The sequence below is a fragment of the Phyllobates terribilis genome, unplaced genomic scaffold (genome assembly GCF_046119375.1).
Source record: "Phyllobates terribilis strain yellow unplaced genomic scaffold, ASM4611937v1 Scaffold_1__5_contigs__length_1240528914, whole genome shotgun sequence".
NCBI lineage: Eukaryota > Metazoa > Chordata > Amphibia > Anura > Dendrobatidae > Phyllobates > Phyllobates terribilis.
This window is the reverse complement of record NW_027362761.1, coordinates 10,127,764-10,147,403: the sequence shown is the minus strand read 5'-3', so window position 1 is coordinate 10,147,403 and position 19,640 is coordinate 10,127,764. Positions and strand designations below refer to the sequence as shown.

At 48.0% G+C, this 19,640-nt stretch overlaps 1 protein-coding gene across 6 annotated transcripts in view; it reads right to left on the bottom strand.

Annotated features, from left to right (window-relative positions):
• The window catches only part of LOC141167232 (uncharacterized), a 632,749-nt gene that overhangs the window by 526,850 nt on the left and 86,259 nt on the right, over positions 1 to 19,640 (bottom strand). For all 6 annotated transcript variants that reach the window (XM_073654689.1, XM_073654734.1, XM_073654964.1 and 3 more), the window contains one exon: positions 2,563 to 2,656. In XM_073654689.1, coding sequence (XP_073510790.1) covers positions 2,563 to 2,656 — 94 coding nt within the window. The remainder of the gene's footprint in view (positions 1 to 2,562; positions 2,657 to 19,640) is intronic.

Sequence of the window (19,640 nt, the reverse complement as noted above, 5' to 3'; positions counted from 1 at the left end):
CCTATAGAGAAAAAAAATACAAAAAACGCACACTTCAACTGCATGTTTCACATCCACTTTGTGCACCCTTGGTGTGGTCAAACATTTAAGTGCACCTTCCCACCTAGTTGTTTTACCTTTACCTCCAGCCTCCCCTCATTTATTGACAGCTCTGGCTTCATAGAGTCAGAGAAGAGTGGAGATAGTTGGAAAACAAGGAGGTGGGAAAGTGCATTTAAATGTTTGGCCATACTATGGTGCACTGAACACCTGTACTTGGTTTGAACAGTCATTCTGTGCTCACTCAGTCCCTTTTAAATATGGTGAGCATGGTAGCTCAGTTGCTTTGCAGCACTGAAGTCCTGGGTTCAAATCACATTTAGGACAACATCTGCAGAGAGTTTGAATTTTATCCCTGTGTTTGTGGGAGTGTCCTCCCATACTCCATAACACATACTGATTGAGAAAGATTGTGAGCCCTTAAGAGGCCATTGATAATTATGTCTGTAAAGGACTATGAAAATTAATGGCACTATATACTACAGTGTGGGCCATTTATATGGATACACCTAAATTGAATGGGAATGGTTGGTGATATCAACTTCCTGTTTGTGGCACATTAGTATATGGAGGGGGAAAACTTTTCCAGATGGGTGGTGACCATGGCGGCCATTTTGAAGTTGGCCATTTTGGATCCAACTTTATTTTTTTCAATGGGAAGAGGGTCATGTGACACATCAATTTTATTGAGAATGTCATAAGAAAAACAATGGTGTGCTTGATTTTAACGTAACTTTATTCTTTCATGAGTTTTTTACAAGTTTATGACCACTTATAAAATGTGTTCAAAGTGCTGCCCATTGTGTTGGATTATCAATGCAACCCTCTTCTCCCACTCTTGACACACTGATGGCAACACCGCAGAAGAAATGCTAGCACAGGCTTCCAGTATCCGTTGTTTCAGATGCCGCACATCTCGTATCTTCACAGCATAGACAATTGCCTTCAGATGACCCCAAAGATAAAAGTCTAAGGGGGTCAGATCGGGAGACCTTGGTGGCCATTCAACTGGCCCACGATGACAAATCCACTTTCCAGGAAACTGTTCATGTAGGAATGCTCGGACCTGACACCCATAATGTGGTGGTGCACCATCTTGTTGGAAAAACTCAGGAAACGTGCCATCTTCAGTGCATAAAGAGGGCAACACATCATCATTAGCAATTTCAGATATCCAGTTGCATTGAGGTTTCTATTGATGAAGAATGGCCCCACTATCTTTTACCCTATATACCACACCATACCATCAAGATACGAGATGTGCAGCATCGGAAACAACGGATACTGGAAGCCTGTGCTAGCATTTCTTCTGCGGTGTTGCTATCAATGTGTCAAGAGTGGGAGAAGAGGGTTGCATTGATAATCCAACACATTTTATAAGTGGTCATAAACTTGTAAAAAACTCATGAAAGAATAAAGTTACATTAAAACCAAGCACACCATTGTTTTTCTTATGAAATTCTCAATAAGATTGATGTGTCACATGACCCTCTTCCCATTGAAAAAAATAAAGTTGGATCCAAAATGGCCGACTTCAAAATGGTCGCCATGGTCACCACCCATCTGGAAAAGGTTTTCCCCCTCCCACATACTAATGTGCCACAAACAGGAAGTTGATAACACCTAAATTAAATGGGAATGGTTGGTGAATCCATATAAATGGCCCACCCTGTATATGCAATTTAAAATACATTTCTAGAGAAATAGATTTATAATTTGGAGCCATTTCTCAACTATCAAAACCTTTTTATGGAGAGGTCACTTAGTCTGTTGGATAGATGATCTTTCTGCTAACTTCCTTTTACTTCTAAGGGATTGAGATATCTAGGTAATTAATCTATCAGAATTGGCACATGTGATAAAGAAAAAAAGCCTCAAAAATCAATTAATTTCTTTTTGTGGGCTCCTATATTAGGCCATGGCCCCTACTATCAGTATTTGGTCAGTATTCGGTCAGTATTTTTTCTCAGGAGTGGGAGCCAAAACCAGAAGGGGAACAATCAGAGAAAAGGTATAAGGCTGTGTGCCCACGTAGCATTTTTCAAGCGTATATGCTGCGGAATTTCCGCAGCGTAAACGCTTGAAAAACGCATGTATATCCGCACCCCATGGTCCCCAATGGGATTCCGCAAGTTCTATGCACATGCTGCGGATTTTTCCGCAGCGTTTATGCCGCGTTCAAAAATCCGCAGCATGTCATTTAATTTTGCGTTTCCGCAAGCGGAATTGCCTTTGTCCAATGCATAAAAAACGCAAGGCAATTCCGCATGTGGAAAACGCGTGATAAACGCGCGAAAAATGCGCGATAAACGTGTGCGGAATTCCGCATGCGTTTTTCCGGGAGAGAACTTGCATTTATGCAGCAGAAATTTTCTGCTTCATAAATGCAACGTGGGCACATAGCCTAATAGAAACAAGTCACCAATTCTGCATTTATCACCCACTCCTGAGAAAAAATACTGACCGAATACTGATAGTGGGGCCGTGGCCTTGATATAAGGAGTAAAAAACAAAAGCACTTACCCAATTGAATTCCTTGCATTATATGTCGGATAACAGGTTGTGAGGTTAGGCTGGGACTGAGAAGTGGTTAATCGTGTTTTTTGTTGTTTGGAATCTAGGAAATATAAAAACATGGTTAAGAATATATGAAGAAAAAAAATAATATAGCTACTGTTATATAATATAAAACTATAAAAGGGAGTGTGTTCAAGACTTAAAGGGGCTATCTGTTGTGGCATAAACTTTAAAGAAGCTGTCCTTCGGGGATGTCATCAATATTAGGATGACGGGTGTCCAAGACCCAGCACCCCAACCGATCAGCTGTTACTATCTCCAGGCTCAACAGAACATTATCTGTAGTACGGAGCAAATCATCACATCTTGGTACACTGTTTGGCAGCCATTCCTGGATAATGCAGATAAGCTCAGTGCGAAAATGTATGTTTTTTTTTTCTTTTCTGCCATTCGTAGTGTTGAGTGGAAAAACACTCGATTTTTTTTTCCGAACATTGTATTGCTCATGCAGTAATGTGCCCAGTTTGGACACTACTACATAGCCATCGTGAGACCAACATACCAGAAGATGAAACAGACAAATAAGAGAAGCAGCAAGGTACTCCGCGATAGTCAAGCCGGGTTCACACAAGCATATCAGAGTTTCATCCAAAAAACTCAGGCGTTTTTCTTTCCTCACTTCCATTTTTTACAGCAGCTAGTGATAGTTTAATTTTTTTTTAAAAGCCTTGAGAAAGGCCAATATGGCTGAAACGTTGCTTCAATTTGTCTCCTCACTTTTGTGATTTTTTTTTTTTTTTTAAAGATGGAAGTTTTTTAAGGATTACTTTTTGGTACCTCGGATTTCTCTGAAGTTCTGTACTCTTTGGGCATAGTGGGACGCCCTGCTGAGCAAGCACACTCTTATCACGGGTGCATTGGAACAACACATTGGACTGAATAGTTTACAAGACTATTTACAGTTTACATGGTAAAGACTTGCAATGCACCCGTAAAAAAACAGATGCTATATTGTGGCTCCATATGGCAGCTTATTTTATTTGGCATCACATATACTTGAATGGCCGAGTCTTACCTGATTTGGAGGAAACGTGTGCATTTTTTTTTCACACGCAAATTCGGTCAGTGAAAAAAATTGCTCATATGCACTGCCTTATTGAATAAGCATTCCGTGTACTGTCTGTTTTATCCCCAGACAGCACTTGGGCCAAAATTATGCTTTTGTGAACCTACACTTAGCCAAATCAAATTTGTGCCCAGTCCTTTTTCTCCTTACCTTCTTCTTCAGACTCACACTCCCTCTCCTACAGCTGCTTACCCTACGAGTCTCCAACTTTCCCTCCAGGTGCCATATCAGTCCACTCTCACACTCTATCAAGTCATTGTCTCTCACAAGCAGCAAATGCTGATGCTTGCTCTGTCTGGTGCTGTGTGCGAAGCTTTAGTGTATATATATGGTAGTACATACAGCAGCCTAACTCAACACTTAGGCTATGGCCCTACTATCAGTATTTGGTCAGCATTTTTCCACAGTATTTGTAAGCCAAAACCAGGATTGGGTGATAAATGCAGAATTGGTGCACTCTGATTGTTCTAGTTTTGGCTTACAAATACTGACCAAATACTGATAATGTGACCGTAGCCTTATAGTGATCATAGTAATAGCGGCTGGTTCAGCAACTTGTCATTAAATTGCAAAGTATATGAGTGTACATTGGTTGGTCACCTACAGTTTTTTTCCCCCGTATACTTGGAAAGTAGGATCTAATGACTGCAGTGATTTATATTATCATACAACCAAAGTTATTCTGACCCCTGTGCTGCCATACTGCTCCATATTTGTGAGTACTGCTATACTGTTTTTGTGTACTTTTATCTACCCTCTATAGACCCAGAGCAGTTCCTGAATTCCAACCCTGAAGTTCAACCACTTAGTGTTCCTCTGTGTCCTGGTCTGAAATATACACCTACGCAACACGGCTAAACAGTTTCCACCACCCAGCTGTGTCAGTATCTCGGCTGTAACAGCTCCAGCAATTGATCTTTTATCAACGACATTGACTGACACCAGCAGTAACAGGGCTTAAACAATGGGGACTGCAAAAGAGCGAGGTTACCTAATGTAGATATGGTGTCTCCCAGCGGTTACGTGACATCATTATATCATGTTAATGTTGCAGCCAATCAGTGGCCGCTGATCAGCTGCAGCCTTTTAATATTCTGTCAGAGTGGGTGTCAGTTTTCATCCTCAGTCCTCTCCATGCTCAGCCAGCCGAGAAGATTTAATTCTTCTCCTGTCACACACTTTTCTGGCAGCTTCAGTATGTGTACTTAAGATACTGGCATTCTGACAGTAGAGGCACAGGTCTTAGGAGCTGTGTATCCTCAGATTGCAGCCTGTCCCAATACAGGACTATGATGGGCTACCATTTGAATTACATGAATTATATAGTGGGGGCCATTTATTACATTCTTGGAAAAAAACTTTTAGGGTATGTGCACACGATGCAGAAATGCTCAGGATTTTTTCCTGAGCGTTTCTGCATCTCTCTGGCAGGAAAAAACGCATGCGGATTGTACATGCGGTTTCCTGCCAGGGACATGCGGAAATGAAGCGGTCTTCACTTTCATTTCCGCATGCGGGTTGACAAGCGCTTCCCAAGCGATTTTAGCATCACTTGGAAAGTGCTTGTCAACTTTACACTATATAAATCCATGGAAACAGCATGGATTTATATAGTGTGTGAATGTCAAAAAATAAAAAATAAATCTATACTTTACCCTCTGATGGCCCCCGGTGTCCTGCTTCATCGGTCCCGGCTGCCGGCAGTGAAGACTGTAGGACCTTCCGACGTCAGCGTCACGTGACCCGTCACATGACTCTGACGTCAGCGAAGGTCCTTCATTCAACCGCGAAGTGCCCGGGAAGCCGGCAGGACGCAGCGCGGGCCGTCAGAAGGTGAGAATATATATATTTTTTATTTTATTCTTTTTTTTTTAATGGTACCTGGGTCTGGATGAGAGTCCTCTCATCCACACCCGGGTACCATCCGCACATTAGACCGCATGAAAAGCGCATCAACATATACAGTGATGCGGATTCCATGCGGTCTAATGCAAGTCAATGGCGGCAAAAGAGCAGCGTTTCCGCAAAATTAATTGACATGCTGCGGATTTTTGACCGCAGCGTTTACGCTGCGGAAAAATCCGCATCATGGGCACAGCACATGTGGATTTCAATTGGGGAACATTGCTGCCCTTCTACCATGCGTTTTTCATGCGTTTCCGCAACTGCAAAAACGCCGCGGAAACGCATGAAAAACGCATCGTGTGAACTCAGCCTCAATCTATTTTTTTCCCTACACTACAAGCCAAGCCAGAAAATTGCAATGCAATATTTATTAACCTGTTTCTACAGTTTTTAGAAATTTCCTATATCTGGCCATAGTGTACTACTTAAGTGAAACACAGGCCTTAGAAAAAAAGTAAAACCTTGTGGTCCTACTTTCCATTATGATATATTTTCAGGCGTCCTTTGAATAAGCAATGGGCTCAAGCACTCCCAGAGAGACCCCATTTTGGGAAATCCACCACTAGGAAATTATCTTGGGGTGCTTTGATCATTTTGCCCCACACTTGTTTCATAGATTTTGATAGTATTCTGCAGTGAAAATTAAAATCGTTAAAAATATATATATTTTTTAAATTTCCGTAAAAGGACAAAATTTATCTAGCGCCTGTTGGCGATGGAGCCTCAGAGTGTGACAATACTCTACATGTGGTCATATGCAGGGTCAGACTGGCCCAGTGGAAGACCGGTGCATTCCCCGGTGGGCCCCGGGTCCTCGGCAGGCCCCCGAGCAGGAGAGGGGGTCCACTGGTTTTAACTAAATGTTCGCGCTCTGACGCACATTCAGTTGAAATGTATTGCCCTGACGCTTTTGCAACAGGCTGCTGTCCTAGCAGAGGCCGGCGCATGACAGTGCCATCACCAGCGTATGACTTCACTGTCATGTGGCGCCTGCAGCTGGCGCACTCAAGTCAGTCGCTAGCCTCTGCTAGGTTGGCGGCCATTTTAAGATGAGTGTGCTGGATCTGAAGAAGACACCGCGTGACGCCGGGAGTGCAGGCAGGTAAGAGGAATCTTTTTTTTTTCTTCTTTCCTTCTGTCACTATGGATGCGGCTGTGGATGTGGATGATTCTGGGGCCAGGGCTGTGCCTCCAAGGCCCCTGGCTGTGACCCTTTGGCCCCTGAATGTGCCCCCTAGGTCCCTGGCTGTGCCCCCTAGATCCCTGGCTGTGCCCCTCTTGGTCCCTTACTGTGTGCCACTAGGTCCCTGACTGTGCCCCCCTAGGTCCTTTGGCCCTGGCTGTGCCCCCTAAGATAGGGCGCACAGCCAGGGCCAAGGGACCTAGAGGGCCAAGATGGGGCACATTATTAACCCCTTTAAGACATGTGCCGTAATAGTACAACAGACGTCGAATCCCCGTTCGGTCCGGGCTCCAGTGCCCACACCTTTCCGGGCACATGGCAGCTGATCTATACAGCTGAAATGTGCCCCTAACAGCGGCGGGTGGAATCGCGGTTCACCTGCGGCTATTAACTAGTTAAATGGCGCTGTCAACCTCTGACAGCAGCGTTTACCTTTCGCTTCCCGGAAGCGTGTCACTTGCTCCACCAATCGGTGACCCCGTCACATAATCGCGAGTTGCCGATGGATTGGCATGACAAAACGGGGTCTGCAGGAGACCCCTGCGATTGTCATTGCCAGATTGCTATGAGTGCTGCCCAGCGGTAGGCGCTCATAGCAAGTGAGCAATTCTGCTACACACAGGCGATCTGATGGCAATCAGACAAGTGCAGCTTCTAGTCTCCCATGGAGATTACAGAAGCATGTAAAAATAAAAAAGTTTTAAAAATATAAAAAAATAAATAAATAAATATATATATATATATATATATATATATATATATATAAATCACATATACACATATTTGGTATCGCCGCGTTCAGAATCGCCCGATCTAGGAATATAAAAAAAATTAATCTGATCGGTAAACGGCGTAACAAAAAAAAAATTCAAAAATGACAGAATTACGTTTTTTTGGTCACCGCCACATTGAAATAAAATGCAACAATGGCCGATCAAAACATCAGATCTACCCCAATATGATATCAATAAAAACGCCAGTTCGGTGCGCAAAAAATAAGCCCTCAGTTGGTCCCAGATCCCGAAAAATTGAGGCGCTAGGGATCTCGGAAAAATAGCACCATTTTTTTTTTTTTTTTTTTTAAACAAACTTTGGATTTTCTTTTCACCCCTTAAATAAAAAAGAACCTATACATGTTATACATGTTTGGTATCTACACACTCGTAATGACCCGGAGAATCGTAATGACAGGTCAGTTTTAGCATTTAGTGAACATGGTAAAAAAAAAAAAGAAAACTTGGAATTTTTTTCCCGTTTTCCAGTACACGATATGGTAAAACCAATGGTGTTGTTCAAAAGTACAACTTGTCCCACAAAAAATAAGCCCTCACATAGCCATATTGACTCTGGGAAGAAGGGGAGCAAAAATGTAAAATGGTCCAGCCATTAAGGGGTTAAATAAAAGGGGGCCAGGATGAGAGACTTAAATGGAACCTGTCAGGTCTGCCTAACCAGCCGTGTATAATGTTTTCTGTTAAAATGAGGTTTAAAAAAAAAGCATTTATAATGTTCCCGTTTCCTATGCTAATGAGGGCTTTGACTAGTCGATGGAGCGTTAGTTGCCTCTGACTAGTCAGCCCTCTTTCCATGTTATCACGGGGTTCAGAGGCGCACTGCACATTATTGGAAGTTCAGAAGATGGCTTCCGGTCATGCACAGTGCGCCTCTGAAGCCGGGAGCAGACACCCGGCTGCAGAGGTGCCGTGACGCTGCTGAAATGTGCGGTGGGCATGTGAGAGATTTTCAGGGACTGGTGGTGATGATGTGGCACCCTGCTGTTCACAGATACCACAGGACCCAGGGTGCATGGATGGACTTCTCCACAAGAGGCCCTCGTTACAAACAAACACCTCCACCCTTCCACCTCATACCACCAGAGGGAGCCCATTAGGGATATATATATATGGAGGGTGGAGCCAGGCAGTTAAGTCAGTCAGACAGAGTCAGAGAGTCTGAGAGCGTGCTGACGCTGAGAGCAGCGAAGACGCAGCACGTCTGCTGCTGAGTTTTGAGGGCCCCGAGTGTGGCCGATGGCAAGGAGGAGAGAAGAGAGGAGTTGAAAGGGACAGAGGAGCTTCTTAGGCTCACCCCGAAGATACAAACCGGACACCGGGTCCGCACCTACAGGGTCCTTTATACCCAGTAGGGACCACCGGCATTCCAGGAGGACTACAAGTCCCTGACAGACCTGAAGCTAGACCCATTACAGGACCAGGAACCACGAAGGCCCCAGCGACGAGGGATAGTGGTTGCCAGCAGAAGGTCCCACTACCAAGCGACAGGTGAAGGAACAGCACGACACATAAGCTAGGCCCAGTTGCAGGCTGGCCAGGAGCATACAGAGAGGCAGACACGGACCAGGAGGCCTTATACCCGCTCACTGGGGAGAAGTCCTGAAGTGCACCCATCCTACTGAGTACCCTGGACCGTACCTGACATCCGCACCAGTAAACGTATTGAAGCGAATCCCCTGTCTCTGTCATTTACTCCTGCTGCGCCATCCCGCCTGCACTACAAGCCCCAGCATCACCACCCACCATCAAACTCCACACAGCCCCGGGGGCCCGCTCCGCCTGTGGGGAACAGAAACATCCCAGCTGCCATCCCATCACCCCCCGGAGGTCTGCAGCAGCGCTGGTAATCCTTACCAGGTACCACAGGTGGCGTCACAAACTATTTACTTTATTTTTATTTCTATCCAAGTTCCAATCGACGTTTTTCAAGAGTGACCCCAGGGTACGGGCCCGGGAGCCGACCACCGTGACATCCCCAAACCGTCCCCATCCCCTGGGCGCGTCAATGACAGCTCCTGCAAATTATGTTATCACGCCCACACGGACATGATAACATGGAAAGAGGACTGACTAGTCAGGGGCGACTAATGCCCCATCGACTAATCAAAGCTCTCATTAGCATAGGAAACCGGGATAATATAAATGCTTTTTTTAATCTTCATTTTTACAGAAAAATGTTATACAGGGCTGGTTAGGCAGGGAATTTACTCAAATAAGTGAATGCTGCTGGGTTAGAGGGCGTGGGGGACCTGACAGGTTCCCTTTAATATGGGGGCCAGAATGAGGAACATACAGTATTAGTTTATGGTGGCAAGTGGGGGACATTATTACTGCTGTAATATAATTTACTTTTTAGGAGAGTTTTCCAGGGGTGAGGCAATAAAAGGGAGGTCCTGTTACTGTGCTTTTTTTCTTTATTTGGGGTAGTGTAGAAGTAGGGGGAAAGTGGGGAATGTGCTCTAGAAGAGATCAGCTATAAATGACTGTAATTTTCTGCATAGACAAGTCCCGGAAGAAGTGATGGCAGTCTGTGCCAGATGAAGAAAAACAGTGAAGATGAAGGACTTCACCTAGAGATGTCACTGGTGAGTCACTGTATCACATGTACATGCACATTATATACTATATACTGAGCTCCTGTGTATAACATCATTGGTGATCACTGTATTACCTGTATAGTGACACTATATACAGAGCTCTTGCGTATAAATTAACTGTTGATCACTGTATTTGTGGCACCCCTGCGGGTTCAGTCGCCACAGAGGTACTGCATCTCACCCAGAGGTGTGGTATCCCACTCTCAGGTAAGGATAGAGTGCTGCCCGGGACCCTAACACCTGCATCCAACACATCCACTTCAGTAGGGAAGGGCGAGATTGCTCCTAAGGGAGAGCACAGTCCCTGGTCCCTGGCTGGAGTGGAGGGGAACCAAGTGAGGGGGAACCATGTAGTGGGTGTGGGTGGAGGAAGCAGATCAGGGGAGCACTTGTGAAGGAGGTGTATAAAAGAGGGAGCCATCTTGTAAGGACAAGTCAATCAAAGGAGGAGAAGTGAAAGGAGCAGAGGCTCTGCAGGAGCTCTGCTCGGGATGCGGGCCTAGCCCGAGAGGCCCAGGACTGAGAGGGAAGAGAGGGAGCAGGAGGAAGGCTCCAGGAACAGAAGGGATGCCAGGGGTACGGGAAGTGCTGGAAGCCACCCGTATGCCCGAATCTGCCAGGCGGTGGAGGGATCGAGCAGAGGGGACCGGCCCCTAAACTAGTGGAGAACTACAAGGCTCAGCTAGGAACCGGAGGCTGCTGTACTTGTAAGGTGTAGTGGCCACATCCGCAATTATATCGCTGAAAAGGTGGCCACAGAGGGTCCATGGGACTGTAGGTTGCCCGACAAGACCCGAGGCTACCGGCTTGGGACACTGATTGTGAGGCGCAGGGCAGGAGGGCGAGAACCAGCGCAGGAAGACGACTGAGGAAGGCACATAGAAAGGGGTCCTGTCAGGCACTCTTGAACTACCTGAGGGATTGCTGAACCCCTGCCTGGTGAATGCAGCACGACGTGGGAGGTTGTAGTTCGGAACCTGTAACCTGAGGAACTTAATAATTGTGAGTAAACTCGGAAGACTGCACCCCACTGTCTCTGTGATTATTAACTGCCCCATCACCCCTGCACTACAATGCCCAGCATCACCTATAACATCTACAACATCTACTCTGCCCTGGAGCTAAGCTCTACCTGTGGAGAGCCACACCAGCTTTGCTGCACTAACATCAGCTCCAGAGGACCTGCTCCGCAGCGGCGGCTCCCTTTAGCCGCATTCCACAGGTGGCGTCACGAACTTTGTATATAAACTATAATCCCATGTAAATATTCCCCTTTTGATTGACCGCCCTGGGTCACCGCCACTGTGACATCCCCCATAGCAACGACCGGCCCGGCACCGAGTACCCCACGGCCTAGGGGACGAGTCATATTACCTGTACACTGACACTATATATAGGGCTCCTGTGTATAAGATAATTGGTGACCACAACATTACCTGTACATTGACTCATTATACAGAGCTCATGTGTATACTATCACTGATGAATACTGTATTACCTGTACACTATATACAGACCTCTTGTGTATAACGTCACTGGTGATCCCTGTATTACCTGTACACTGACACTATATACAGAGCACCCGTGTATAATATCACTGGTGATCACTGTATTACTTGTACACTGACACTATATACAGAGCACCTGTGTATAATGTCACCGGTAATCACTGTATTACCTATACACTATACACTGTATACCATAGCTCCTGTGTATACTGTCAATGGTGATAACTGTATTACCTGTACACTGACGATATACCATACACTCCCATGAATAATGTCACTAGTGGTGATAACAGTGTTGTTAGTATTGTGGTTTTTATTCATGATCAGTATTGTAGTACTCAGTCACTAGATGGTGGTAATATTTGGTCTGGCCATGGTATGGTGGTATTTCTCCCTTGTATGTGAAATTATTCAGTCACTATGTGGAGGTAATATGTGGTCTGGTCAGTGAGGTAGTATTTGTCCCTTGTATGTGGTATTATTTGGTCACTATGTGGTGGAATATGTAGTCCAGTCATCAGGGCTGCCATCAGGAATTTCGGCCCAAACTGGCAACATTTTTGGGCCCCACTGAGGCTACGCCCCAGGCCCCACCCCAGCTCTGCATCCACCCCTCAAACCTTCCACAGTCCCACCACCCACTCTTGGATAAACTCCACTTCTGCACCACGTCCTCACTAATCACACATTAACAGTTTCTATCTGTGAGGCAGTGACCGGGATCGTATACAAGGGACGTTATATCTCCCTCAGAATGTGTACAGAGACCTATTAAATATATTGGAGTGCATTGCAGTCACAGGCACACCTGCTGCTGCAATGCAGGAATGAAGGTGAGCAATGACCTGGTCAGACTACCTGATTAAGGCAGATTAAGTAAAACCCAGCAGGGCCTTCATTTCTTGGAGGAGGTCACAGGAGGCAGTGGGGCGGCCTCCTCCCTCCAACCCGGGTTTTCCAGTGGCTCTTGCCACAGGTCCTTTAAAACCCCTGCACTAAGGATTAGTGTTGTTCTATGTTGGAACCTGCTAGGAGCACAGCAGGGAAACTCAGCAGGATTGAGGGTGGCTGAACCCCTGCCTGGGAAGGCTCTGCACCTGTCAGGCTTTGAGCGGCCCGGCGTGGCCATTGTCCCCAGCAACCATTGTTTATGGACTCATGTTAACCCGGCTGCGAACCGGAGGACTTTCTGTTTACCCGTGAGTTGCTGAATAAAAGCTGTTTTTATTGGACTTGCTTGGGTCACTGCCTCAGTTACTGCACTGTGTGAACACCGCCGCCTTACAGTTTGGTGGAGAATGCGGGCATAATGACTGAGGCATACCCCCACCGGCAGCTGCATGGTCACAATCCGGCCTGCCACCTTTCAGTTCCACCCCATGGACAAAATGGAACTGTATAAGCAGCTGGTACTCACCCAGCAGCACCAGCAAAAAACAAACGAATTGTTGCTGCAACAGATTGCTGCCTTGCGGGAGATGTCGACGGCACTAGCCCTAGAACGTTGAGAGGCCCGGGACAAGGTTCGCTCAGCGTTGAGGAAGATGGGACCAGAGGACGACGTGGAAGCCTCCCTGACCATTTATGAGCGCACAGCGGAGAGGGAAAACCTACAGGCCGGCCAGTGGACAGAAGTAGTGGCTCCGTTTCTGGTCGGCGATGCCCAAAAGGCCTACTTTGACCTCAGTCAGGAGGACGCCCAGGACTACCAGAGGCTCAAAGGTGAGATCCTTGCCCGGCTGGGGGTCAATACATACATGAGGGCTCAGCGTGTGTTTTCGTGTGCCTATGCGGAGACCCAACTCGCCCGGTCTCAGGCTTATGACCTCCTGCAGCTGGTAAAGAGGTGGCTCCAGCCTGAGACTTTGTCTCCAGCCCAGATGGTGGAGAGGGTGGTGGTTGACCAGCTGGTTAGGACTCTGCCGGCCGCTATCCAACGTTGGGTGGGGCAAGGGGACCCCGGCACCCTCGACCAGGTGGTCAGTTTGATCGAGCGCTACTCTGCCACTCAGGACTTCTTTCGAGACTCCCCCCCCCCCCTCTCGGCTGTCACGCCGATCCCTGCCAACCCAGGAATCGGGAAAGGGCTCACGTCCCTCTGCTGAGGACAGTCAGCACCGTGCCCGTACTGAAGGGGTACCCCGGAGTGAGAGTGGCAGGACACCGGTTCCCTCCCAAACTGTCATAAGACCTAACAGTACCTCCACCCTTAGGTGCTGGCGGTGTCACGGGCCGGGACAAGTGGTTGCTAATTGTTTCCTGACTACGGAACCCATGGACTGCGGATATAGCCGACGGATCTCAATGTATGCCCAGACCGTCTGCACGGCGAGCGCCGACCCCCGGGACTGTGAACTCCAACTATGCCAGGTACTGGTTAATGGGTACCCCACGGAGGCCCTCCTGGACTCAGGGAGCCTCGTGACTTTGGTACATGGGTGGCTGGTGGCAGGAGACAACCCCAGTGGACGGCCAGTCGGGGTTGTGTGTATCCATGGGGACCTCCGAGAGTACCCAACTGCGGAGGTAGTTTTGTCCACGCCATGTGGAGATATAAAACATGTGGTGGGGGTGGTAAAAACTCTTCCCTATGGGACTGTGTTGGGAAGAGACTTGCCCCTGTTCTGGACTCTGTGGAAAAACAAAATCCACTCTCCCCCCGTAAAATGTATTACAGGCGCTATACCCGGATGAACACGAGTCAGGGGAGCCTGCCGTAGGGGTGTCCAACCTAGGGACAGAGCGTGACCCCGATAGGTTTCCCTTAGAGGTGCTAGCAAGAGAGGTTGAGGAAACCCCATCGATCCCCGAGCTGGAAGTGTCCCGGGACACGTTTGGGACGGCCCAGCTACAGGATCCCACCCTGACTCAGGCACGGGAAAGGGTGTTAGAGGTAAATGGCATAGCCCAACAGCCCGGTGCAGATTCTGAATTTCCACGGTATGGTAGTCAACGGTGAGTTGCTATATAGGATAGATAAGATCAGGGACGAGGTCGTGGAACAGTTGGTGGTACCTCATTCATACCGTCGGGTGGTTCTAGATTTGACACACACACACCTGCTGGGTGGACACTTAGGGGTAAAAAAAACGCAAGAACGTATCTTGCAGTGGTTCTTTTGGCCTGGGGTTTACGCGGAGGTCAAAAGGTACTGCGAATCCTGCCCCGAATGTCAGTTGACCACACCCATCGCAAGTTTCCGTAGCCCATTGGTACCCCTGCCAGTGATAGAGGTAACTTTTGAACGGATTGCAATGGACTTGGTAGGGCCCATTGTAAAATCCGCCCGTGGCCACCAACATATACTGGTTGTCGTCGACTATGCCACTCGGTACCCGGAGGCTATACCGCTACGCCACACCTCAGCAAAACTGATTGCACGGGAGCTGTTTGTCATGTTCTGTCGCCTTGGACTACCTAAGGAGATCCTCACGGATCAGGGGACCCCTTTTATGTCCAAAGTGACAAGGGAACTGTGCAAATTGCTAAAAATTAAACAATTGCGCACCTCGGTGTACCACCCTCAAACCAACGGGCTAGTAGAACGGTTCAATAAAACCCTCAAGTCCATGGTAAAAAAAGGTGGTTTCTAAGGACGGAAGGGATTGGGATATGTTGCTACCCTCTTTGATGTTCGCCATCCGTGAGGTACCCCAGGCTTCCACAGGGTTCTCTCCCTTTGAGTTATTGTACAGCAGACACCCTAGGGGTCTGTTGGACGTAGCCAAAGAGACATGGGAACAAGAGCCGACTCCACATAGGAGTATAATTGAACACGTGGCTAGTATGCAGGACCGGAACGCGACGGTCATGCCCATCGTGAAAGAACATCTGTTAGATGCCCAAGCAGCCCAGAGGCGCACATATAATAAAAGGGCCATATGAGGTTCGAGAAAAAGTGGAGGAGGTAAATTACCGGGTGTATCAGCTCGGAAGGAGGAAACCTGTGCTGCTTTATCATGTAAACCTGCTAAAGCCTTGGAAAGATCGAGAGTGTTTAGTTACAGACGTCACCCCGGGCATATCGCCAGAGAGTTCTCTACCTTCAGCCAGGGAAGCGTCCGAGGGGGAGGTCAGGATAAGTGATGCCCTCACTAAACAGCAGCGGCGGGAGGCTCGCTCGCTGGTGCAGCACAATACCGACATGTACTCAGAGCCGCGGGGTTAACGGCAAACCCAAAAAAATGTGCGATAGGGCTGGAGGAAGCCCGATATTTGGGGTATGTGATAGGCCGAGGAGCTATCAAGCCCCAAATCAATAAAGTTGAGGCCATAAAAAACTGGCCTAAGCCGTCAAGTACAAAGCAGGTGAGGGCGTTCCTTGGCATCCTTGGGTATTACCGCCGGTTTATACCTAATTTTGCTGGACGAACGGCGGCCCTGACCGATCTCTTGAAAGGGAAAAAATCGGTAATGGTTCGGTGGAACCCTCAGGCAGAAGAAGCTTTTAAGTCCATGAAGTTGGCCCTATGTGGACAGCCGGTCCTCATCAGCCCCAACTTCAAGGAAACCTTCATTATGCAGACAGATGCCTCGGAGGTAGGCCTAGGGGCGGTATTGTCACAAAAAGTGAATGGTGAAGAGCACCGGGTGTAGCGTCGGCGTCCCTGCCTCCTGCTAGGCAGGGATGCTGTTCCCCTCACCTCTCTGCTCCGTGCCCGGCGGCTTCCTCCCGCTCTGCTTGCAGCGCCCGCTCTCCCCCGGTCACTGTGCTTAGGGCGCGCGCGCGCTCCCCCTCTCTTAAAGGGGCCGCGCGCGCCGCCCTAAGGAGTCCCCAGCCAATGGCCGGAGGATTCCTCCATATATAAGGCACCTCCTCCAAAATGGAGGTGCCCGAGCAATGTTGTTGCACTGTTCACTACTCTGCTTCAGCCCTCAGGTCCCGTATCCAGTTACCTGCCAGTTTCCTGCCAGTTTGCTGTCTGATTCCTGCCTGTTATCCGCTTACCTGCTTGCTTGCCTGAGGTCCGACGGTCTGCCTTCCGACACCTGTCAGTCTGTCTATGGACCAGCTTGCCCGCTCACCTGGGAGCGCTCACCTGCAACCTGTCTGCTAGTCTACCTGGAGGCTCCGCCGTCATGTGCTGTGACCACCTGCCAGTCCAGAGACTCTTGCCCGCTCACCTGGGAGCGCTCACCTGCTACCTGTCTGTTAGCCTACCTGGAGGCTCCGCCGTCACGTGCTGTGACCACCTGCCAGTCCAGAGACTCTTGCCCGCTCACCTGGGAGCGCTCATCTGCTACCTGCCTGTTAGCCTACCTGGAGGCTCCACCGTCACGTGCCGTGACCACCTGCCAGTCCAGAGACTCTTGCCCGCTCACCTGGGAGCGCTCATCTGCTACCTGCCTGTTAGCCTACCTGAAGGCTCCGCCGTCACATGCTGTGACCACCTGCTTATCCAGAGACTCTCGCCTGCTCACCTGGGAGCACTCATCTGCCATCTGCCTGCTAGCCTACTTGGAGGCTCAGCCGTCACAGGTCGTACCTACCCTTTACCCAGAGACTGTCCCGGTCACTTGCCGTGACCTCCTGCCCGTTTACCCAGAGACTGTCCCGGTTACTTGCCGTGACCTCCTGCCCGTTTACCCAGAGTCTGTCCCGGTCACTTACCGTGACCTCCTGCCCGTTTACCCAGAGACTGTCCCGGTCACTTGCCGTGACCTCCTGCCCGTTCACCCAGAGACTGTCCCGGTCACTTGCTGTGACCTCCTGCCCGTTTACCCAGAGACTGTCCCGGTCACTTGCCGTGACCTCCTGCCCGTTTACACAGAGACTGTCCCGGTCACCTGCTGTGACTGCCTGCCTGTCTTCCCTGGTCGCCACCCGCTTCCTTACAAGGACCGCCCCCTTGTATAAGTTGCTCAGAGGTTCCGCCTCCCAGACCCGTTACACCGGGGCACCTACTTAAGTAGAAAACTTGTCCCGGCAGAGAAAAACTATAGCATGGTAGAGAAGGAGTGTTTGGCTATTAAGTGGGCCTTGGAATCGCTACGTTATTATTTACTCGGGCATCAGTTCCGCTTGGTGACGGACCACTCACCCTTGGTATGGATGAGAAATGCCAAGGAGAGGAATGCGCGAGTCACCAGGTGGTTCCTATCACTGCAAAATTTCAGTTTCTCTGTAGAACATCGCCCTGGGAAGTCGCAGGGAAACACGGATGCCCTGTCCCGGGCACCCTGTATGATGGCAAATGTTCAACCCCACAAGTTTGAACAGGGGGGGGGGATATGTGAGGCAGTGACCGGGATCGTATACAAGGGACGTTATATCTCCCCCAGAATGTGTACAGAGACCTATTAAAACCAATGGAGTGCATTGCAGTCACGGGCACACCTGCGGCTGCAATGCAGGAATGAGGGTGAGCATTGACCTGGTCAAACTACCTGGCTAAGGCAGATTAAGTAAAACCCGGCAGGGCCTTCATTTCTCGGAGGAGGTCACAGGAGGCAGTGGGGCGGCCTCCTCCCTCCAACCCGGGTTTTCCAGTGGCTCTTGCCACAGGTCCTTTAAAACCCCTGCACTAAAGATTAGTGTTGTTCTATGTTGTAACATGCTAGGAGCAAGTGAGGGAAGCTCAGCAGGATTGAGGGTGGCTGAACCCACGCCTGGGAAGCCTCTGCACCTGTCAGGCTCTGAGCGGCCCGGCGCGGCCGTTGCCCCTGGCAACCGTTGTTTATGGACTCATGTTAACCCGGCTGCGAACTGGAGGACTTTCTGTTTTTACCCGTGAGTTGCTGAATAAAAGCTGTTTTTGTTGGACTTGCTTGGGTCACTGCCTCAGTTACTGCATGGTGTGAACACCGCTGCCTTACACATCGAACATCATATCACATACATAGCCAGCAGCTTTTGTTTCGGTCAAAAGATTTTTTAAGCCACCACAAGGACAAATACAGACTCTTCTGCCCTACTCTACTCTAACCTATTAAACATTTCTTATAATACCCATTTTCTTTAAGGGAAAGTGTCACATACATTTTTTAAAAATGACCAATAATACCACATACAAGGGACAAATAATGCCACACCATTACCAGACCACATATTACCACCACATAGTGACCGAATAATACCACATACAAGGAACAAATACCTCCACATTATGATCAGACCACATATTACCATCACATAGTGACTGAATAATGTCACATACAAGGAACAAATACCGCCACACCGTGACCAGACCACATATTACCACCACATAGTGACCCAATAATACCACATACAAGGGAGAAATACAGTCACATCATGACCATACCTCATATTACCATCACATAGTGACCAAATAATACCACATACAAGGAACAAATAGCACCACACCATGGCCGGACCACATATTACCATGACATAATGATCAGTATTGTAGTAGTCAGTCACTAATAAAAAAAACACAATACTAATATTACTATAAGTGTCATTATATATAGGATCTCTGCACATAATATACAGTGTATAGTGGGTACGGAAAGTATTCAGACTCCTTTAAATTTTCACTCTTTGTTTCATTGCAGCCATTTGGTAAATTCTAAAAAGTTCATTTTTTTCTCATTAATGTACACTTTGCACCCCATCTTGACTGAAAAAAACAGAAATGTAGAATTTTTTGCAAAATTATTAAAAAAAGAAAAACTGAAATATCAGTCATAAGTATTCAGACCCTTTGCTCAGACACTCATGCTGTCCATTTCCTTGTGTTCCTCCTTGAGATGGTTCTACTCCTTCATTGAAGTTCAGCTGTGTTTAATTAAACTAATAGGACTTGATTTGGAAAGGCACACACCTGTCTATATAAGATCTCACAGCTCATAGTGCATGTCAGACCAAATGAGAATCATGAGCTCAAAGGAACTGCCCAAGGAGCTGAGAGACAGAATTGTGGCAAGGCATTTATCTGGCCAAGGTTACAAAAGAATTTCTGCAGTACTCAAGGTTCCTAAGAGCACAGTGGCCTCCATAATCCTTAAATG